The 24,093-nt window shown below is 44.7% G+C and overlaps 1 protein-coding gene across 1 annotated transcript in view; it reads right to left on the bottom strand.

The window, feature by feature from the left end:
- LOC147724972 (E3 ubiquitin-protein ligase TRIM39-like) overlaps positions 1-24,093 on the bottom strand; it is a 345,331-nt gene that overhangs the window by 22,438 nt on the left and 298,800 nt on the right. The window contains exon 3 of the mRNA XM_086966462.1: positions 7,554-7,784. Within this exon, the coding sequence (XP_086822588.1) occupies positions 7,554-7,784 (231 nt within the window). The remainder of the gene's footprint in view (positions 1-7,553; positions 7,785-24,093) is intronic.

Below are 24,093 nucleotides of genomic sequence, written 5' to 3'. Positions count from 1 at the left end.
TTCTAGCTTGCGTTACCTAGGACTTAATATACTCAAAGACATAAATAAAATCGTATCAACTAATTTTGCAGCCGTTGCAAAAGACTGTCGCAAACTCATGCGATCATGGACACATCTCCCATTATCTATGTGGGGAAGAGTCAATCTTATTAAGATGAATATCTTGCCAAAAATGTCTTTTCTTTTCAATACCATCCCTCTTTATTTTTATCCAGCACTTTTTTCAAAATTGCAGGGAGAAATCACTTCTTTTATTTGGGATAAACATATCCCAAGGTTCGCATGGAAAAAACTTAGGCGACGCAGGGAGAAAGGGGGACTGGCAGCACCAGATCTGCAAATCTACGCATGGGCGTTCCAGCTTTCCCATGTTCGAATGCTTTTAAAGATGCCTACTGATTTTGGTATTTGCAGCCTGTTGTCAGCTCTGCTTAAAGGTGAAGGTATAGCCCAGTCAGGTTTCTTGTTTAAATTTGGAGATCCTAAGTTCTTCAAGAAGGTCAAACTGAAGGTGTTACAGGGCATGGCAAGAACCTGGGCTAATCTGAGGCATGCAATAAAATTGGGGTACTTTTCTAGTAGGTCACCTTTGTGGGGGTGACCAGGGAGCCCTGTGTGGTTGGGAGACAGTCTGGCTGTTCCTCTAAAGGATGCAGGTTTGGCGGTTTGGGGGGAGCTGTTTGTGGAGGGGTGTCTACTTCCGTGGAAAGTCTTAAGAAATTTAATTGGGTCTGATTTTTCAAGATTTAAATATATACAGGTTGCCAGCTGGGCCCACTCTTTCACCTCACAGCCTTCTCGTAGTAGTAGATATCCACTGGGAGGGGGGTCAAATCTGGAGTCTTTACTGATAGATAAACCCCCGGCCAAAAAAGAGATCTCCCTATGGTACAACCTGATCCTGGAAGAACTTGATGGTGAATTTCAACTGCCAGACCTGTTGTGGGCTCCTACTTTGGTTGGTCACAACGTGCAAGATCTGTGGCTTACTTCTTGTAAGGAATTATGGGACATTGTTAAGCTGGCCTGGCTACGTAGGAATTCACCTCTTTACTTTACACAGAGCTTGCTCTTCCCCACAAAGACTATCAAGGAGCCCCGGTGGCATGTGCCAGATGCGGCCTGGTGGCTGCATCGGATGTTCCTTGTTTTTTGAATGTCACTTTTTAACTCTGTTCTGGGATTCCTTAAGCAATCTACTTACCTCGTCGGTGGGCTTCCAATTCCGGATTGATCTCCTCTTGTCATCTACAGAGTTACAGACGGGGCCTGGAGCCCTGCTAAAAACCTTCTTTTTTTATTCCATCCTATTGACCAGGAGGGAAATCTGTAAAAGGTGGAAAGATCCAACACCACCTACCCTGGCGGATTGGCAAGCTTCAGTCTTACAAGTATCAAAACTGGATCTGGTTAGGGCAGGGAACCATAATAAAAGAGCTTTTTGGTATCTGTTGAACTGGGACCAATAGGTAGACCGGGTTTTTTTTTTCCCTGGTCCAATGATTAGGCTGCTGTGGTTTGTCTTTTTCTGGATTGCCGTACTCTGGTTAAGATCCTGGGTATGATGGGAACATCTCTCTGCCTGTTTTTTGGTTTCTTTAGTGTAGGCCTTAGAGTTATTGACATTGCTGTGTGTTGACGGATTTCTACACACCATCCCCCTCCAGTTTTATACTGTGTCAGCATGTCAATTTATTTTGGTTTTTACACTGGAAACCATGGCGGAAAATGAGGACAAAAAAAAAAGATATGTTAAACTTATTACATTGTGCTTACTAGAGTGCTGAGTTGCATTACTTTAGGCTGAGTATGTGGAGCTATTTTTGGTTGAGTTGACACGTTGCACATTGTGTTTGGTGTTGTTTAATTAATTTTTTGGTTGAGTTAATTTACGTTCAGTTGAGATGATTTTTATTTTGATATGTCATGTTGTACTATTTCATTTCATGTGCAATTCCATGTCACATCGTAAGGATTTGGGGGGTCATGGGACAAACAAATTTTGGGAGCCCCTAACAACACCTTTGAACTTATCATCAATTTCACAACTTGCATTCCCTATTTGGTGAGGTCACTGAAAGAGGCAGGCTGATACAAATTCTAAATGTGTTTACATCTAAAGTTCAGCCCAGGGTAGCGATGTGTGTTCTCAATATTATAATTCATCAGCAGGTCACTAATTTTGGTGCTAATAAATATTTTTTGTGTCTCCTCTCCTCCCTCCACCAAAACCAATCTGTTGAGACAAACTAAAGGTTATCAGCGCCAGTGCAGTGCTTGCTCTATAACTGAAAGCTGGCATCCTGCCAGGGCATAGTTTGAACCGCCGTGATCGCTCTTCACACTATGCCTCACTCTCAGTCTCCGTGCCAATGGATATTCGAGGACACAATAAACATAATCACGTAAATGATATGCGTTTTAAATAGGGCTTTATTGTATTGGATAAAAGCCATAATTGCACCATAACCGGTATTAAATGATACAGCGCATTACATATGAAGATGCCACTTTCAACCAAGCTTTACCGCTGCGTCCTGAATACCTTCATTTATTAGCCTTACACCCAACATACATATCCTGTTCTGTGCTGAGGTGTAAAACAAGCGGGGGTCATTTTTGGATTGCTAAACTTTCAGAAAGTTGCATTTTTGGATCTCAAAGACTTATTGCCAGAGAGCATGCTCTTCCTTTGCGTAGTACCGCCTCTTGTGCTGATCTTTACCTACTTATATCTAAGGATGTCTTTGCTTCCTGCTGTCTGTAGACCTCACCTTCACCGCCGTGATTTCCCTTCAAACTTCATTGCTTAGCTTCACACAATATTTCTTATTGTGGACTTGATGTCAATATGGGGCTGCACTGAGCAGTAGATGGGAGGTTAAAGGAGCCTGAAAGGTGGATGTTTGTGGGGTGGTTTTTGGTGGGTGGCAAGTGTTATGAAAGGTAAACAGTACTTTTGAACTATTTCAAATCTACCCAAGCATTGAGATATCAGTATGTTTTTTTATAAATAAAAGTAGCTCAGTCGCTCCCCCCTTCAACACAGCCCCAAACTGACAGCAGCATTCTTGCCGTTGCCATATTGTTTTTAATTGCCATTTTTTAAAACTTACCGCCATAGCGAAACCGGTCGCGTCTCAGCAAGGCGTCTCTCAACCGCGTTCGTCTAGCAGGAAGTAACTACGTCCTCCTGGCCCGCCCTTTACATCAGTCAAAGAGAAAGGACTAAGCCGGCCGGATATTTTCAATACGTAGTTACTTCCTGCTAGACGAACGCGGAAGAGAGACGCCTTGCTGAGACGCGACCGGTTTCGCTATGGCGGTAAGTTTTAAAAAATGGGTCCGGGAATAGAAATGGACAGCTTAAATACGATTGAGTCAAAGATTCTTTGACGCATTATAGAGACCGGGTACTAACAAATCTTGAAGGGGCGATGTACAGATGCACCCGGTTTTGCGTGTCGTTTTCCGGTTTTAAACTAATTAAAGAAAGAGACAACCGGACGAGGGGTGTGCATACATGTCGACTTAAATATGACAGGTGCTTGCTATTTTATATATTTTTATGGAATGTGAGACGGCTCTAGTGAAATATATGTACTGCGATGGGCAGCCTAAATAGATGATTGGGACACATTTCTGGCTGAAGTGGCGACGGATAAAATTAATTTGGTGTGCCACATTTCTACTAGAGGAGTAACACGTAGTAGCATGGGCGGTTTTTTAGTAGTTTTGGACCGGTATTTGGAAAGGCGGTGAGCCTAGTGGCAAACTGGGGACAATACAATGAAGTATACATTTGGAAACACAATAGATTTGTAAACAGCATCTGGAATTTCTTTCCCTCACAAACAACTGAAATGGGATTGGTTTATTATTTCAGATGGAACTTATCATGGCTCCTGCAGTCCTTTATTAAATTACAGACCACTGAGTGACAAATGAATAGAGAAGTACAAGAATCCAAAGGAACAATTTTCCCTTTCATTATCATAGGCTTTTAAGGTAAGCCGGTCGACTTGGGAACTGTTTCTGAATAATTAAGTAGTGAGATGCAACATACGAATGTATGAAATCTTTTCTAAATACCGGTACTGTTTGGTTTTACAGGACCAATGACAAAGGATTTTTACGGTTTTTATTGAGTTATATGAAAATACGCCACTCACCATACTATTTTTCTGTGGTAAGTGGAATTCATTAAGCTTAGGTAGCCTTGCACTTGCATTTAGTTTCTATTGGTATAATTGGAATAGCAACAACATTGAAATAGAGACAGAATTGTGGCAAATATGGGCACTGAGATATGCGCTCGAACAAAAGACACTGAGGCATAAGTGGTGGTCATCTTGAGAGACAGGTGTTGTATGGATAACTTTGAAATGCATGACTAAGGCTAGCATAGCGTAACCATGTGAAGGAAGATGGCCACAAAAATTGTATGTATTCAACTTGCTAAATTACATCAAGCATGCTAGACTTATTAAGCAACTGTGCAGCTATTTATAATCTGAATTCCAGACTTGAAAAACGCTATTGACATATGACAGCAGCTCCAAATTGAAATGGAGGGGAATAAGGGTTGGAGTTTTGGTTAAGTATGGATGTGTAAAGGTGGCTTGGAAGATATGAGTTTTACTGATTGTATGTATTTGTATACTAATTTTGCAGCCTTGAAAAAGCCCGTGGAGGGCGAAACGCGCGTCGGCTGTGACGATGTGGCAAGAAAATAATCAATAAATAAGAACTTTGAGAACCAATGGACTCTGTACTATCTGAATACTTGTGTGGACTGGAAAAGAATTGAAGTACTGAACTGATTGGATTGAAAAACAATTGGATAATAGTACGAGTAGGGATGTGCACTGGTTAAATTGTCTCTATTTATGGTTCATGAAATTCTACTACACTCGCTGTGGGTAGAGTATCGTGACGGAAAGTGCTTAAGGGTGAATAAGCATCCTATCAGTTGGGCACTCCCAAATTGAGTATCTCTGTATGACTGGACAAATGAATACCATGGGACAAATACAACACTGATGTGCAGATCACAGTAGCAAATTCACCCTGTCTTTTTGTTTATGTACGATCCAGATACTACATTGGATAGCTCGCTCTGCTAGCACAGGCCTGAGTGGGTAGGGTTTGTGTAAACCTCTCTGTGGCTTGTTAAGGAATGAGGCTCCAGCACAAAGCTTTAGAGAGAGATTTGTCCCCCATGGGAATAGTGTTGTCATCGTCAGCAGGAACCAAGGACACAGACCCTTCATTTTGTTTTCATCTTGTCACAACTGCTATGTGTTCAGAGGACTAATGTCAGGCTGTGTCTTTTGACTAATTTCTGCTAGCGACACATTTTTGCTTATAGCTTTACCATGTGGATTGGTGTTCGCAAAAATCCCAAACTTTGCAGTTAAAACAGAATAGAAAAGTGGAGTAGTTGACAATCTTGTTGCAGTGGTACTGGTAAAGGACATGTGAAAACAGAGGATGTAAGCTGTAAGCAAAGGGCTGCTTTTAAAAAGGCCTCAGGCACTCAGCAGTGCACACATGCAAGTACAGAAAGGCCTGCTGGCCTCTAAACTACAGCGCCCTATTATATACTAGGGACTTATAGGTAGGTTTAATCCCCCTACCCTATTATCTACTACAGGCTTATAGGGTATGTCATGCCTATTGTAAGTGCACCTTTTATATATTTTACCCTAATACATTTTACTCTAATGCATGTGTGTTTTCAACCTAACACTGGGTCTGGTTAGACAGAGCCTTTAAGACTTCTACCACATAGCTCTTAAAAACAAAGAACGTCTGAAGTGTGCTAGTTCAGAGAAAAAGTATCATTTCAAACACTAGCACTAAAACTAATATTACTGGAGTAAAAATCCTGTTACTTTTTTTTTTTTACAGAGTTTTATATAGCGCAAACTTGACCCGAATCGGGTATCAGAACGCTTTACATAGCATCAGTTATGTTACATGAGGACACACATTCATTTTTGTTAGGCACGGGGAGATTAAGTGATTTGCCCAGAATCACAGGATGTTCAGCGTCATTGCCAAGACTCGAACCCAATTCCCCAGATTCGAGGTCGACCACCCTAGCAGTTAGGCCAACTCCTCTCCCGTGGTCAAATTTTGCTTGGAGTGCTGTCCTACTTTTTTAACCTAGTATAAACTTATTTTGACTTGTACTTATGTTTGTTGTCTATTTACTTACATACTATTGCACAACCTAATTTGTAGTGTTTGTGAAACTTGCCCTTTGTCTCCAATATTTGTCCTGAATTTTAACCCTCTGTCCTGAATTTGTGCCCTGAATTTTGACCCTTTGCCCTGAATTTTTACTCTCACCATCCTGAATTTACACCCATGCCAGCTGGTCTCCCTAGAATAAGGGCCCTATATCGCTGCAGCGTAGATTGAAGAGATATCCTCTGGGTAGGGCGCTACGGTCTGCAACCGCTAATCGTATTAAGGAACACAAGTTCCCTTGGTTCGACAAGGGGGTAGCGCCTTCCCAGTGACGGCCGCCTAGAGTTGGAATAGGAGACCGTCTTAATTGAGGCCTTGACAGATTTGTGGAAATTCAGGAAAGCCTTGAAGACCTGGCTGTTTCCTAAATAATGGTTGTCTGTAACACTGCACTGTCTTGGTTCTTTTTTCTATCTGCGTATGCAATTGCTGCTACAGTCCAGGCTACCAGTCTGGTCACAGTGAGCTCTATAAATAATATAAATAAATACATTTAAGACCTCGGGAACCGGAGCCTAATTACAGTTTGGATAAACAGCACGGACCCTGATTAAAAAGCATGAAACCAAAGTATGCAGCCATATTTCACAATGTGACTGTTCTACGAGAACCTTCTTTCTTCATCTGCGCACACAAGGTTTGTCTGTAAATGTAAATAAGGGGAGGTGGGACGGTGCTAGCGGGATTGACAAAGACTGCACACACTGTAGTAAATTATATGTAGAGTCTCAACCAGTCAATGAACGTAACCAGTGCTCACTCTATTTATTTAAACATTCCATCGATAATAGCATTATTAGTAATTTATCAAATGTGTTATCATGATATTTTAGAATAACATTTAAATGTATTTATATTTTGCACTGTTTTAAGGGTGTTCAATGTTGACCTCCATAGGAGATTTTAAGCAATAATCCATAACCACATTCTGAATGAGGTCACGCGACACAGCGCAGTGTGATATTCTGAATGGGATCATGTGACACAGCACAGTGTGATATTCTAAATGGGATTGTTTGACGTAGTACAGCTGTTCTCTATACTGTGTTGGGCCGTCAGTATACAAGTAGGTTCCTCAGTACTGAATCAGTCTGTACATTGCGTTGGCTGTCGATGCAGAAGGATTTGCCATTAAACTTGTCTGTATATTTTGTTGGGTTGTCAGAATACAGGAGGTCAATGTAAATAAACCCTGTCTGTTGATCATACATGTTCTCCACTAACATTCAACGCCTCACACACCGTATGAAAGTAGCTCTTCTGCACTGTCTTGTTTTTACCAAGCGGTGTCTCACCTTCAGGAGGTCCAACGCTGGTCCCTCACATTTCTTTTCCAGATCTGTTATCAGAGCATTAAGAGAAGTGATTTGATTGGACAGTTTGGAGATATTTGCATTTTCTACAGCAGTAATCCTCTTCTCCATCTCCTCCAGTCTCTGGTGCAGCGTCTGCTCTTCATCCCTCAGGAGCTGGCGCAGCTTTTCAATCTCAGACTCAATTTTCTGCTTCTCAGCTCTCACCTTGTTCTGTCAGGATCAAAGAAAGGATGGTTAGATTCTGGGAAGATTTCAATGAGCACCGTCATATGTAGAGTCCAGGCTGGGGGGGGTCGCAAGGCGTTCTGAGAGAAATCAACAAAACTAGGGCTGGTGCCATATTTAGGGATGTAGGCGGTGCGAAGCTAAAGCAAACCACGAGAACTGTGTTTTTGCAGCTGCACAATCTTGCTGCCTTCCCTTCTGCTCTCTTAGTTCTACACTCCCACCAACACAGCCCCTCACTGGGCTGTGCACTGTCCACCCACCTCCAAACTGAGCGGTGAACTGTCCACCAGCACAGACCCCATGGCCCTCTACTGAGCTGTATAATACCCAAGCACACAGACCCCCCACTAAGGTGTGTACTACCAACCCACTTATCCCTCCACTGAGCTGGGCGCTGCCCATGGGTGCAGCCTTCCCCTGATGTGTGCACTGCACACCTACATTCACAATGAGCAGTACACACCCTACCCATACAGACCCTCTCTAGGCTGCGCATTGCCCACACAGCACCTGCTGCATAGAGTTGCTCATTGCCCACACACAACTCCCCGCTTAGATCTGTACTATTCACCCACAACACCTCCCCCGCTGAGCTCTGTGATGGTCACCCATACACCCCCCACTGTGCACTGCTCAGGCCCTCAGTTCCTCAGTCAATCTGCTCGCTGAGGTGTTCGCTGCTCACCCACACAGACCAGGTCTGAGCTGCGTACAGTCCATCCCCAAAGCACCCCCTGAGCTGCCCACTGCCCACCCAACCCTCCCTCACACCGGGTGCACTGGAACTGATTGATTATACTTGTGGAAGTGCAAAGGACCTACATCAAATGAATGACTGTTTTACCTTTGATGGATGGAGCATCTAGTCTTGGACGAAAAGCATATTTTGGGGAGGACGGGGGGGGTGCTGGAAATAGTTCTGGGGTCCTCCTGCCTTAAGTATCGCCAGCAGGAGGGCGGCCTCGTCCTTTTATTACTTTATATCCTGAACCCACTAGAGAGAGTCCACTTCAGTGATGATTAAAATAAGAAATCTGATTATGGATCCCTTGAATATGATGATAATGATACGTTTAAGGAAGATAATAGAAGTGATTAGACTAATGATAATTGATTTACAATAATAGTATTAGGCCGGACCTGAAGACCCGATCTTCTACCTTTCTCACCTACTTAAAGACTGAGAGCGGAACTGCAAAGGCTCATAAACGTCTAGCAATGAAACTCATCCACACATAATGCAGACACCGTAAAATCCGAATACAAGACCATTTGAGATTCAGACCCATCACAGAAACATAGAGAGCCTCCGTAATTTACAGTGTGAGAACAGAACCCACTGCTTTGCTCATTACGTTTTCTTTGTTAGTTCTGTCCCTTGGTCAAAGAACACACTTACTGACGCGCTGTCACTATGATATCCAATCACCTTTGCTCAAGCAATCAGTCAACTCATCAAATACCTGGTGCTCTACAAACATTTGTGCAAGTGCGTCTCACTCATTCTCAGTTAAATCCTAAGGTTCTTAAAGACTTAACGGAATCATTGACAGTCCAATATATATTTTCACCAACAGCCTCTAATCCTTCCTCCCAAGGAACTTCAGAAGAGGTTTTGTTAGTGTGCAATGACACTGCCACAGCCTGCCAAGGAGGACCCACAGCCGCTCTTGTTAGTACTGAGATCCTCCTGGTGGCCAAACGTAAATAAGGATGTCAGGCAGTATTTTCTGGCTTGATGAACTTTGCACTCAAGGAGCATTATAGCGAAGCCTGTCCCTCCTGGATCACGACACAGGAGGTCATCTGCTTTTATCCTTACATCACCGCCTGCAGGAGGATATCGATGTATTGTGGTCATCATTGAGTCCTCATATTTCTCCTCATAAAACCATACTATCCACTTCCACTGCGGCTAAACTCTTTCTAACAGATTTGGATTGATCACATGGGCTTTAGGACAAAGACTATGTTTGTTAAAATCTGTCTGGAAAATGGTGAAACTTCTCAGAACCAGTCTCAGAACTAAGCTGCAGGAACGCTCAATGTCTCCGCAATTTGGAAAACTTCCTGTGAGGAGCTTTCTTGACAAGAAACCAGGGGCAACACAGAAGCAACGACTGGGAGATTCATGAGAACACCATAGTTCTACCAGAGTAGCTACCGCCAAACCCCCTTGCATGGGGAAGATTCAACGAGTCTGCCAGGACGGGGGACCTTGACCCTGCTTCGAAGGGGTGACCGGATTGATTACTAGGGAGACACACTGGAGATGTCCTTGCATTGGAAAGAGACAGCTCAGAAGAAGAGGGGGGTGCAAAGGATACCAGACAACTTTAAACCCGCCCTGTAATACAAGACAAGGTCATTTTCGCTGTACTACAGGTGAGGGCTGAGGTACCGGAAATATCTCCCTAGTGAACAACTGAGGCCCAGAGTGTCTTGGAACTCAACAAGCTTCCAGTTCCACTGCGCGGTCTAACACCAAGAAGCACCTGAGGAACTGAAGAAGTGTTGGATACCATTGGTAGTAGGGAACGAAGAAGTGACATGTGCTGGAAGAAGATTGGCACCATCAGAAGGCAACTGCGCCTGCACGGAGCGCTCACCCCTGGGACACAGACTGAGGGTAGCTGCTTGCGTGGGTGCGGGGTTTGAGATTAAACCCAAGAAGAATGCAAGCTTGTGGTCAGGATCTCCTGGACCACGAGAACCACAATACCATCATAACCTCCTCTTGAATGGTGTTGGCACTGCCACAGCTTACTTACGGTTGTGACCATCACCACCCTTATCAGGAATTGTAATCTCCCCATCGACTGAGAGAAAGATTGCAGCATCACTGCCAAGTGAGTTATGCATGGCGTACAGCATCCGGAATGAAATAGAACCTGCTGAAGAGAGACGTCGGCCGTCGCTGCCGGCACGAAAGAACTTCACATACTTTTCCACCAAGGACAGAGATGCACCGCAACATTGCAGGACAGGAAAGATGCAGGACGAGCGGGGGACTAAACCAGAATATTCAAAGTGAGCGCCACTAATTGAATGGCCCTACCACTGAGAACCCCCATGGCAGAGCCTGGGGTCAATGTGACTTACGGCTTTGTCAGACCCCGTTGGGGGAGCCATGGGAAAGGCAGAGGGTAAAGGGCCTCAACCAAAGTGGGTCAAGTACAACCCCCAGCCGCAGTCTGTGCAGGTAACTGCGGTGGGGCCATCGAGGGATGATGCTGAGGGAAAATTAAATAAATAAATAATACATTTCTCTCTGCATCGTACCTCAAAATCCCCCCTTACACAGCCCCACCTCTGTTACCTGCACAGACCGCGGCTGACAAGCCTTTCACACTTGACCCTCAGGGTAGCGAGGGTGAGCAGTCACAGGCCTCTCAGGACGGTAGTGTGGGGGTTCTCGAGCTCAGCGCTCAACAATCAAATAAAAGACACATCAATCTTAAAGTCCAGCCCAGTGGTTTTCTTCATGAGTACAGTTGTACTAAATTTTACACATTTCAATGAGCATACAACATAGTGTTACTGCGTGTAACCCTCGAAGGCTCTACCATCACCCTTCTCCCTCTCCCTCTGTACTGCTCCCAGTGATCCCCCTGGATTGGGTTTCCCTTCCCTTCTGGTGAGTCAAGAGTAGAGGGAACCAAGCTCAGGTGCAGTTTATTTGTGCCCACAGTTTAAATGCTCTCAGCCATTCCTTTTCTTACCCTTCCTTGAGAGAGGTGATACTGTTTGCGTCCTTCTGGTGTATCTTGTACCCGTGTTGGCCCTACTGAGTACCCAGCAGGAGATGCAGAGAACACACAAGTCTTCTGATGGGCGTCAGAGCCAGATGCAGGCCATACCTGGCAGCGCACTCACCCAGCCCACATCAAGGCCTCTGCAATCAGGCAGTTGCTGCTCTCATCTGGCCCTACAGAAATCTTGCAGTTGCAGCCCTCGGCTGTCTCTATGGCAATCACTTAGTTACAACCATAACTGGACCGCCGAGGACCACAGAACAATCAGTCTGCGCATCAGGGTTCTTGTGAGATCGCTCGAGTAGTCTGCTTCATCCTAGATAAACTGGACCTCTCGATTCCTGGAGAGTGTAATCGCCTGCAGGGTCAGGCAAACGACTTACCACTCCCAGCAGACAGCCAGGCTTCAAGGCACTACAGGGCGCAGGTCCACAGCTTCTCCAGTAGATAAGCCAGACTTCAGGCTATGTCCCTTCACCTTTGGGACAACGGCTGTCGGCAAACACCATTCCTGATTGCACAGCAGTCTTTTGAGTAATATGTGAATCATTCAGTCTAGTGGTCATAATGTAACTAGAACAATTTTATATACAACTTATAGAAAGAGAATGTGGATTCACTACTTCAAATTACAGAACCGATTTGGGGTGACTTTTCTTTAACCCCCTGGCTGCGGCTGGAGTTCTGGACTTTTTTGGTTCCGTCCAGAGGTGTCAGGGTACAACACCCAAAGACCCCGGAGTCCCACCTGCCTTGGTGCACAAATGAACAGAAACACGAGCTTCTCGATGGTGGCGTCAAAGACCAAAGGTTTATTACTGCAGGGACACAGAAGTCACAGAATCTACACACGGGCAGAATCTAGGAGACTGTTCGATTTGTACAAAGTGGGTTGCTCCTTATATACTAAAAATTGTGCTCTAGGCAAATATTTCACATGTCGGTACATTCCCAAACCTTTGTGTCTCTAAACAATAAATATTTGGCGTTACACAGGAACTGTCGATAATATCTGATACCAAACATCACGAAGAGGGGTTCCCACCAGTTCATCACAATCCCTTGTCAATATTGCATTCAAGACCCGGACCGCCTCATCGTAAAGTTCGCTACCTCCCCCTAATAAAGGCCCAGAAGGAAAGGAGCAGAGCCAGGTGCAGAAGATAGAAAAGCGGGATAAGAGATGTTTGTGGGTTGTAAATGGGCAAGGCTACCGGCTTCGGCCGCCTAATCATGATCAGGTACAATGGACAGGAAAACCAGTTCAGGTGGGCTGGCCTCGGGCAGAGGAGGCAGCCTTTGTCGAGTCATGCAGCTTCAGCGTGATCTGGTTTAAGGTGCACGTGTCATGTAAGAGGTGAATCTCCGGCTAAGGCTACGTGTCCTTAATCAAAGTGAAGTGAATGAAATGATCAGAGGCTATTGCATATGTGAGGGCAAGGAACCACAAAATGGCGGTCATGATCTAAGATGGATGCCGTGTGTATATCAGAAATGTGTCAGTGGAAGGAGTGCTCTTGCTCGTAGCGTAGCGAAAACACTAGGATATACTAAATGGATCATTTGCGGTTCGCTGATACTAATTTTATGTATTTCCGACAAACTTGAAAACACGGGTTCAAGTCGTCACGGAACCGTCACGGAACCTCAGACCCTCCTTTTGCCCTTACATAGGCAATTACTCAATCTATGTCTGAATCTAGTTCTATGCTCATCAGGTCAGTGACATGCTGTTGTATCATCATCCTTTCTCGTGTCTTTTCTCCAAATGCAGGTGGTTTCCTAAAACAGGTTGTAGCACAAAGACTACACAGAGCAGGACCACACTGGATAATCAGACAACATGAGAATAGTAATATTAAGATGACACCAATGACCATTAGAACCTTCCATCCCCACGCTGAGATCAGAGTCCAAACCCACTCCATAAAGGACCAGTTTCCCTCATCTACATGTATGGAGTCCGAAATCTTGTGCAACTTAGAGATCGCCTCGTAAACTGTTGGAGCATTATTAGGAATAAAGACACAGCAGCTCGATTGGATCATTCTGCATACCCCACCTCGATCTGCAAGTATAACATCTAGAACCATACGGTTCTGCAATGTCATGAGCCTATCCGCCTGAAGCTCAGCTGTCAGATTGCTAAGGGCACCAGCAGTTTCGGTAATAGTAGATTCAACTACCCGTGTTAGCTGACGTATGTTTCTACTATTGGCCATAGGCCCCCAGAACGGAAGGAAGCCTTTGAAGAAGTCTCCAGCTTCCTGACCAGCTGTATCTTCCTTGCTGAAGACACCTCTCGCTACTCTTGTTCTGTGGTAATCAGGTGAAGCAGTGTATGTCGGAGGCAATAATCGAGCAATATAACATGATCCTGAGAAGTCGGCAGGCAACCATGTATAAGCTCTGTCTCGACAAATGAAATAGGTACCCCTAGCAGTAAGAAAGGCAGGGGAAGAGTTAGCCGGAAACACATAAGTCTCTACGCACTCACTCCTCCCTAGCTGAGCTCTCGGATTTCTCCCATTACCTTGCAAACAGACCTGACCTCGGTGAGGTACGACCCAGATTGGAGTTGAGCTTTTACGCTTGCTTTCTCCTAAACTAAGGCGATACTCTGAAGTATTCCAACTTAAATATACTCGCAATTCGTCTCTAGGGTATGATGGAGTATTATTGACGTCTTTGACCATGTCAATAATTCCCTGGACTAAAGCTTTGTTGGCAGAGTTATATTTAGTGGAACGTGGTGGACGTGGAGGATAGGTCTCAAGAGCATAAGCAAAGATGGTTTGAAGGGCCTGAAATGATCCATTGTAGCTGAAAGGCAAAACCAGATAGGGAATACCTTTATCCATAGTGTGGGGTATCAAGCCACACACCCAACAGTCTGTCGTGTTAACTACCAGTTGGTGTTGGTGCAAGAGCTGTACAAAAGTATTATTAATGAATTCTGAGCGTCGAGCTTGCTCATGTTCCGGAAACGAGTGAAAAGAGTGTATAGAAGAAACAGTAGAAATAGCAGGATCAAGGGGAGGTACTGTAGATACTGGCACAAAAATCAAATTTATGCTAAAGACAATTCCACCCACCAGTGTTGCTAAAACAATCAAAAATGTAATGGCACATTGCATCAAGAAACATTTGCTATGAAGAATTCTATTTAGTCTGTTTCTGCGAACGTAAATCATATTTTCTCGTTGCAGCGCAGGAAGTTCCATCTTCTACAATCCGCTCGCGACCACTGATGATGTGTACGTAGATGAAAATGCCTCTGTCAGCCCTGGGAGTTCCCAGTACTAACAGAAAGATCGACCTTGTGTCAGACCCCTGCAAATTCAAACTAGGCACACAGCCACGACCCTACGGCTACCCAGACGGCAAGGCAATTTTAAAAACAATAAACAATAACAAACTTCCTGGCTGAAGGCAAAAGTTCAAAATATATATATATATATCAAAATCACAGTATGCAGTTGCCTGCTTTATTAGTCCTTTTTATGGCTTCTAAGGTTGTATCTTTTCTTCGCTGGTACTGTTTGATCGGAAAATAGTGTATCACTAGCAGCTGTTGCAGAGTTTACGTTCGCAGATGGCAAAGTTTCTTCTGATGCTGGAGACAAATTTTCAATGTTCAAAGCAGTCTTTTCAAGAGGAGAGTCACGTTTCAAAGTGTCAGAAATCAAATCGGCATCGCTGAAAGGGACAAATTTTGGAGTTATTTCAGATTCGGAGGCACCAATTCCCTTCTTCACCCAGTCGTCGTAGGGCAGCGGCAGTGGAACACGCTTTACGTGAGAAGCGTGGATCCAGTGCTTGCGACCAGCAACACGTACAGCTGTCCTCGTCGCCAGCAGGATTTGGAAGGGGCCGATGTAGCGAGGCTGAAGATTCTTTGTCCTCGCAAAATTTCTGACCACCACGTGGTCGCCGGGTTTCAGCTGATGCCCTGGACTCTCCGGAGGTTTTGGCAAAGCATCAAAGACCTGTTGATGAATAAGACTTAATTTAGCAGTCAAGTCGTAAAGATAGTCTATCAACATAGGATATTCAATGGAGCAGAATTGTTTAGGCCTTGGCACACCCCAGATATTTGCCGGGCGGCCAAATACAATCTCATATGGAGAAAGCCCTATTCTAGAATGCACTGTTGCTCTCGTTGATAACAAGGCCAAAGGAAGTGCGTCTGGCCAAGCCAAACCTGTGGATGCTTGAATTTTGGCTATTTTAAGCTTGAGGGTGCCATTGTAACCCTCGACTAAACCAGCAGACTGGGGATGGTTCGCACTATGAAATTTTTGTTTCAATCCTAGACCAGCACACACACTCTGCATAACTTTCCCTATAAACTCACTTCCGTTATCTGACCATACAATCCGTGGCATTCCAAACCTAGGGAAAAATTCTTTGAGAAGAATTTTGGCAGTTGATAAAGCAGTGTTGTCCTTTAGTGGGTATGCTTCTATCCACCTGGAAAAAGCACAAACCACCACCAGGACGTATTTTAAATTGTTGCAGCGTTCCATGTGAATGAAGTCTAACTGTATTACTTCAAAGGGACAGGAAGGAGGAGCAAAATGACCAGCTGGAGTTGGAGTTCCCTTGCCAGGATTATGCATCAAGCACACCATACAATTTTTCACCACTCTCTCTGCACACTTACTGATTCCCTCATTCTTCCAAACCGGAGCTAACATCTTACATATCCCTTTAGAACTTATGTGCGCCACTCCATGCGCCATCGTCACTACTGCAAGCACATACGCATCAGGCAACATCCAACGCTGCTGTTCTGTCAAATCGATCCAACATCCATTCGAGTCCAATTTGCCCGTACTTTCTCTCCATACGCGTTTCTCTTCCTCAGTCGCTTCTTTCTGAATCTCTTTTACACTTTCCATTGTGTCTTCACACATTCCAGACTCAGCAATCCATCTTGCAGACGTAGCAACATACATTCTACTCATCATGTCTCTAGCTGTCTGTTTAGCGGTTTCATCAGCAAAGGCATTTCCCCGACCAACATCATCCGTGATTGCTTTATGAGCACTGCACTTCACAATCGCAACTTCAGTCGGTAAGGTTAGAGATTCTAACAAGTCGTTAACTAGCTGACCATGTTGAATCTTAGTCCCATGGGACGTAATGAAACCCCTTTCTCTCCACAACCGGCCAAAACTATGGGCCACGCCAAATGCGTACTGACTATCTGTAAACACATTCACTCTCTTTCCCTCAGCTAAAACACACGCTCTCGTAAGAGCTATTAACTCTGCAGCTTGGGCAGAATTCTGACTCACTCTTGCAGTCTCCACAATCGTCTTCAAAGTCGTTACCGCGTAGGCAGCAGTCACATCACCATTCTCCAATTTAAAACATGACCCGTCCACATACAGCGTACCATCTGGGTCGGATAGAGGAGTATCTCTCAAGTCGATACGACCTTTTGTCTCTTCCTCCGTTTTGAAATAACAGTCATGTGGCTCAGAATCACTCGACTCTTGATCAGTCGGCAACAATGTTGCTGGGTTCAATACATTGCATCTTTTGATCTGAATATGACTCGCTAATAACGTCAGCTCGTAACCAGATAATCTCGCACTAGTAAGGTGTTGTGTCTTCGTTCGGTTCATGAGTGTGTCCACTGCATGAGGAACCATGACCACTAGCATATTGTTCATCACCAAACCAGCAGATTGTCGAATGGAAGCTGCAGCTGCCGCTGTAGCCCTCAAACAACTAGGCAATGCTCTAGCTACCGGATCTAATGTTGATGAGAAATACGCACAAGGGCGTTGTTTATCACCAAACTTCTGTGTCAAGACACTCAACGCGCAACCTTCTCTTTCGTGAACGTAGAGCGTGAATGGCTTACTGTAATCAGGTGTGCCCAATACAGGAGCTGAACACAAAGCTTTTCGTAATTCAGCAAAACTCTCTTGACATTCATCAGACCATGGCACCGGACTCGGAACATTTTTCCCAGTCAAAGCTACCAACGGTTTTGCTAAAAGTGAAAAATTTGGGATCCATTGCCTACAGTAAGAGGTAATACCTAGAAAGGCACGTACTTCCCTCTGTGTGCGTGGAACACTCATTTGCATAATTGCTTTTATTCTTTCTGGGGTCAACTTCCTTCCCTCCTTTGACAAGAGATGACCTAAGTAGGTTACTTCTTGGCAGCAATATTGCATTTTGGAAGGTGACACCTTATGATTCAAATTAGACAAATGATGCAATAGTGAAATTGTAGCTGCTTTGCAAGTTTCCTTGTCATCGGCAGCCACCAAAAGATCATCTACGTATTGTACTAGGGCAGAACCTGGAGGAAGGACAAAAGAATCTAACTGACTTTTTAAAGCTTGACTGTAAATAGATGGACTTTCACAGTAGCCTTGTGGAGCGCGTTTAAATCTGAAACTGCGACCTCCTAAACAGAAGCCAAAAATATCTCTGCTTTCCTCGGCTATCGGAATGCTGAAAAAGGCATTCTTCAAGTCGATGACTGAGAACCATGTAGCTGTAGCAGGAATCAATGTTAACAAAGCAGTAATGTCTGGCACTACAGGAAACTGCGGAATTACAATCTTATTAACTTCTCTAAGGTCTATGACAAACCTATAGACTGGAGGCTTTGTAGGATCTGTTCGTTTCAAAATCGGCAATACAGGACTATTACAAACATTTCCTCGCGTTTCTTCAACCACACCTTTTTTAATCAAATCTTGCACAATCAATAAGAGTGCACGCTCACCTTCATTCGATATTTTATATTGAGGAATTCTTGGAAATTTCACATTCGCTTTCAAAGTTACTACATACGGTGGAATCTCTAGTAGACCTACATCATTGGGACCAGTCGCCCAAAGAGAATCAGGGAGTGAACGTAGCTCCGGCGGGAGTTTGTCCATTGACAAGTACATCGGAGAGGTGAGTCTTTTACCCAAAGTAAGCTGTACTCCTTCCGGAGAACAGTACAATGTCGCATATAGTCGTTTTAACAAATCTAAACCAAGCAGATTTTCATTACAACCTGTCGTCAAAATTAAGGGTGCTTTTAATTGACACGGTCCAACAGAAATAGACAAAGGACCAGATATCGGGTTGTACACAGGGGCGCCTGAAAAACCTACGGAAACATTTGTTGAGCCAGACAAAGGTGCGCCAGGGAGTTTCGCATGCATGATAGAACTTTTTGCGGCACCAGTATCCAACAGAAACGGTTCGACTACACCTGATGTTGCTACTGCGACATAAGGCCCACTCTGATCCACTGGAACTGATACTACTCCCTCTCTCTGTCTATGGCTGTCCTAGTACCCATTTTGTTGAAATCCCTCTTCAACTTCACAATAATCTTCAACAAGATATTGCTGAGATCTATTCTGTTGAGCTGACTGTACATTTCGCTGATCAAAGTGATTAGAAGGACGATCATTAGTTTGTGGAGGCATAGCACCTCGTCCCCGACCTCTAGAATTCTGTGCAAAACCACCACGACCTCTCTGAGCTGCTGCCGCATTATTTTGCGCTAAAATCTGACAATCATTTTTATAGTGACCCTCTTTCTTACAGTACGCACACTGATTCCACTGGTATTGAGGCCTGGTCGAATTATAATCTGTCTTTTGATACGAATTCTGTTGCATATTAGTCTGATTCGTGCGAGGCGGATACGCCTGCTGTAAAAGAACTTTAGTCTTTAAATCTTTCGTTTTCTTTTCTGATTTCTCCTTTTCCTCTTTATCCCTATTTTCATAGTACTGTGCAGTCGCAAGTATTTGCGCAGTCGTAGATACAGCCCACGCACTTTCTGAGTCTTTCAATTTATTGCATAATTCGGGTAACAAATTATGCACAAATTTATCGACAAACAATCTCTGTCCTCCTTCAGTGCTCATATCCTGACCACTATGGTCTACAAAAGTCTCTTCGAACCTCGTGAAGAAGTCGGAGACACTTTCGTCTTTCTTCTGCTTGCATGCGGATAATTTATCCCAATTAACACGCAATGCTGGCATCAGAGTCTTCATTAGATCAATTATTCTGCCAGGAAGATTAGCAATTAGGGGTTCGGGTTTCGCACCACCTGTTTGTTGAGCATCTGCTGCAGTGATAGCTGCCCAATCACCACCTAAAGCAGCCTGATGATCCTCTCTACGAATTTTAGCCCACACTGGTTGTGGAACTACATTACCAAACAACATATCAATGTCGGCTAAGTTCATTATACAAGCCTCAACTGTCTGTGTCAATTCCTTGTAATATCCGGCTGGATTCTTACGTGGATCTGGCAAGGCCTGTTTCACTGCTAACACTTCTGCTCGCTTCCACGGAATATGTATCCATACTCTTTGGAACTGTGCTGGAGCAGCTGCAATACCCGCATTATCATCACGTTGTACTGCTTCGCGCCAAATTGGAGGAACTTCCCTCATAGGATATTGGCGACTTGGCTTCATTCTACCTTTCTCTAAATCTCTCGGCGAATGAAGAGATGGATCATTCCTAAAACTCAAAATGAGTTCCATCGCTTCCTTTATATTATCGCCCACTATCATTCCAGCAGCAAACTCTTTTTGAATCTTAATTAAATCTTCCAAATCTGATTCGACATCGTCTTCTTCTATTTCCTCACGCAACAACGAGCACATCTCGTCGAAGACGTATCGCTGTGTTGGCTCTCCCCATTGCATAAATGTCTCTAACACATCTTTCGTACTATATCTTCTAACTTTTGTAATCCATCTGAGAGCTGTGGAGTCTAAAACTCCCCGTTCCTCAGTACTTGGAAGCTGACTCCGTCTCTGAACAGAGTCAGGAGTAGGAGTCTTAATCAAGGTTTTATATATAGGAGACAGCATATTAGTAACAGAATCAGTAATTCTTCGACGAACAGAAAGTGGAGTTAGTACACTCGCAGACATAGAGAACGCAGTAGAGGTAGGAATAGATGACGAAACAGTAGGAGTATCGAGGAAAATAGTTTGAGGACCAATAGGTACAGTGGTAGGTATAGGAGCGGGCAGTGCAGGAAGAGGAGGAGCTGTAGGAACATTTACATTCACCACAGGAGGTATAGGAACTTGATTCTGAGGAACAAGAACACCAGGTTGTCCAGCAACCGGCAATTGAACATCCGGTATAAGTGGAGCCGCAGCACCTTGTGCATACGGTGGAGGCGACCGTAACAGATAAGATAGCAGAGGATCGTTTTCGGAATCCTCCAGTATCTTAGCCATTTTCGATGGCAAGGCAGGATAGCACTTGTCAATCGCTAAGTTACGCCCTCTAATGGCTACATCTATGGCTTTCTCACACTCGTTAGCCTGCAACTGCTTAGTCGCTTGCTCTAGAGTTAACTCTTCTAGTTCTTTTTGCTCTTTTTCAACCTTTTCATTTCTCTCTGTTTGGATTCTTTCCGCCAATAACGAAAAGAGTCAAACATTGCCGGCCGGGCTTTCTTCCTAAACAATTTCGCTTCTAAATTGTCGAGAATCTCTTGTTCAAAACTACCATGCAGTGGCCAACTAAGGACACCATCCTTCTTACAATAACGGACCCATATCTCATTATAAGTTATAGGACCCACACCATACTTACAATATAGGTCATATAGGGGAGTCCCAATCGGAGGAACCAGACAGGAATCCTCCAATCGTGAGTCACTGTTGCAACTAAAACAAGACAACATTTTCCGACTTACCATTCTCAGTCCGGAACACAAAACAAACAAAACACGAAACAAATTGTGCACTTGAACCAAGAACTTAGGCCTACCAAAACGAACTGATGTATCGATACCCAAAACTGAACCAAATAGATTATCGTAACCAGAACAACTAGTGATAATCTTACAAAACCAAACCAAACCAAGAACCGATCAAGGATTTTTAACAATCCTCACAAAAGTAACCAGCTAGCTATCACTAAATACTTAACTGAGGCACTGAAGACGTCACCAAGGAGAAACCCGTCACGTTTCGCCGTACTAAGGACTGCACCACTTCGGGTCCAAGACAGGGCGACGGTCAAGGCAACGGCCCACTGCAGCCGTCCTGAACGGGAACCCTCGTGGAAGAGAACTTCAGGGCCACTTTTGCGATATGCCGGGATCGATGAAGTGGGGCGCCTCCCTCAGGAATCTTCACACGAAGCTTCTCGAACTCTTCAGGCTTTTGGACCGGTACCGAATGACGTCGCCCCACGTTGGGCGCCAATTGGAGTTCTGGACTTTTTTGGTTCCGTCCAGAGGTGTCAGGGTACAACACCCAAAGACCCCGGAGTCCCACCTGCCTTGGTGCACAAATGAACAGAAACACGAGCTTCTCGATGGTGGCGTCAAAGACCAAAGGTTTATTACTGCAGGGACACAGAAGTCACAGAATCTACACACGGGCAGAATCTAGGAGACTGTTCGATTTGTACAAAGTGGGTTGCTCCTTATATACTAAAAATTGTGCTCTAGGCAAATATTTCACATGTCGGTACATTCCCAAACCTTTGTGTCTCTAAACAATAAATATTTGGCGTTACACAGGAACTGTCGATAATATCTGATACCAAACATCACGAAGAGGGGTTCCCACCAGTTCATCACAATCCCTTGTCAATATTGCATTCAAGACCCGGACCGCCTCATCGTAAAGTTCGCTACCTCCCCCTAATAAAGGCCCAGAAGGAAAGGAGCAGAGCCAGGTGCAGAAGATAGAAAAGCGGGATAAGAGATGTTTGTGGGTTGTAAATGGGCAAGGCTACCGGCTTCGGCCGCCTAATCATGATCAGGTACAATGGACAGGAAAACCAGTTCAGGTGGGCTGGCCTCGGGCAGAGGAGGCAGCCTTTGTCGAGTCATGCAGCTTCAGCGTGATCTGGTTTAAGGTGCACGTGTCATGTAAGAGGTGAATCTCCGGCTAAGGCTACGTGTCCTTAATCAAAGTGAAGTGAATGAAATGATCAGAGGCTATTGCATATGTGAGGGCAAGGAACCACAAAATGGCGGTCATGATCTAAGATGGATGCCGTGTGTATATCAGAAATGTGTCAGTGGAAGGAGTGCTCTTGCTCGTAGCGTAGCGAAAACACTAGGATATACTAAATGGATCATTTGCGGTTCGCTGATACTAATTTTATGTATTTCCGACAAACTTGAAAACACGGGTTCAAGTCGTCACGGAACCGTCACGGAACCTCACGGCCGAATTCTGCACCTGTGCGGCACATTCCGATCGCGGGCGTGGTCATGACGGCTCCCGGCCGTCATCAGCACACGCCCACCGTAACTGATGACTACCGGGAGCCGTCATCAGCACCGAAGGGGTTAAATATAGCATAACATTTGTTTTTAAAGCACCCATTCGATCTTGGGTCTCTTTCCACTGAAATAACAGATGTTTATTGTTAGCCAATTAAAAGTCACTCCTTTTATGGAGCTCGGAAGAATGAAAGGCTGAGTGGACCCACCGGGATTCCAACCTGTGACCATGAGATGAACCCTCCTTCCTGGAGTGGGTGTTTTAGTCCCCTGACCTACCAGACCCAGCAAGTGTTCTCCTCAGGCTGCTTCAAGAGATCTCTTCAGGCTGCTCTCCAGACGCAACCGTTGTGTAGAGTGATGGTTTTCATAACAGGTAGCACCGGGCCGTCTCCAACCTGGAGCACCCACAACAGAATCATAAAGAGGAGTGAGGTCTCTGCACCTAGATGTCATCAGCCCAACTGAAGGAGTAATAGGGACGGACAAAAGTAGAGGCCTCGCCTAGAGACTTACTCACCTTTCACAACAGATTCTGTCAGTTTGAGGCAGCGCTTGTGCGGAATCCACAGACAGTTTGTGCTCTCCTATGGCACTTGAGGCCTAACGATTTTTAATGCTTTTACCCTATTAATTTTAGCGAGTCTACTGTATGAATTGTACTGTGTCTGAATCATTTTCTTGAGCTGTATGTAAATCCTTTCTTTTACCGCTGTGACTTTTTCGGCCACTTCCCCCACTTTTCTTCCGGTCCACTGCAGCTGGCTGTGCTGTTTGAGTGGAGGGAGTCACGGGGTGAAGGGAGGATTGGGATGTTTTGGCCGTACATTTTGCTAGAACATGCTCTAGTCTTCTGCACTTAGAAACTGATTCTGCCTATTTTAGGATCGGATGGCGCCGACGCACAGCGGACACACGCAGCGGGCGCACCACTGGCGCGCCAAAGGCAAGCCCTGCTGCGCCCGTCCGCGCCAGACCGTCGCCAGGAGCCAGGTACCTTGCCCAATGCCCACCAGGTAACATGCATAGACTCTCCTGTACGTCCGCACAAATTCTTCAGGTGAGGAATGGCCTGATGCTATGCTCACATACTGGTATGCTTAATAATCTTGAAGGGCCGTTTGCCTGACTGAATTGCCACTATGACTGTAGCAATATTGTATCCAATACAAGTGGCTCTCATGAGAAGAGTGTGACTGGAGTAACGAATGAGATTCTTAGCTCAACTGGATTTAACTCTATAAACCAGTTGTGTACCTGGAAAGGGCTGTTAGCTAAC

This window comes from Lissotriton vulgaris, chromosome 4_1 (assembly GCF_964263255.1).
Source record: "Lissotriton vulgaris chromosome 4_1, aLisVul1.2, whole genome shotgun sequence".
Lineage (NCBI taxonomy): Eukaryota > Metazoa > Chordata > Amphibia > Caudata > Salamandridae > Lissotriton > Lissotriton vulgaris.
Note: the sequence above shows the minus strand (reverse complement) of the source record. Positions and strands in the feature narration are given on the sequence as shown.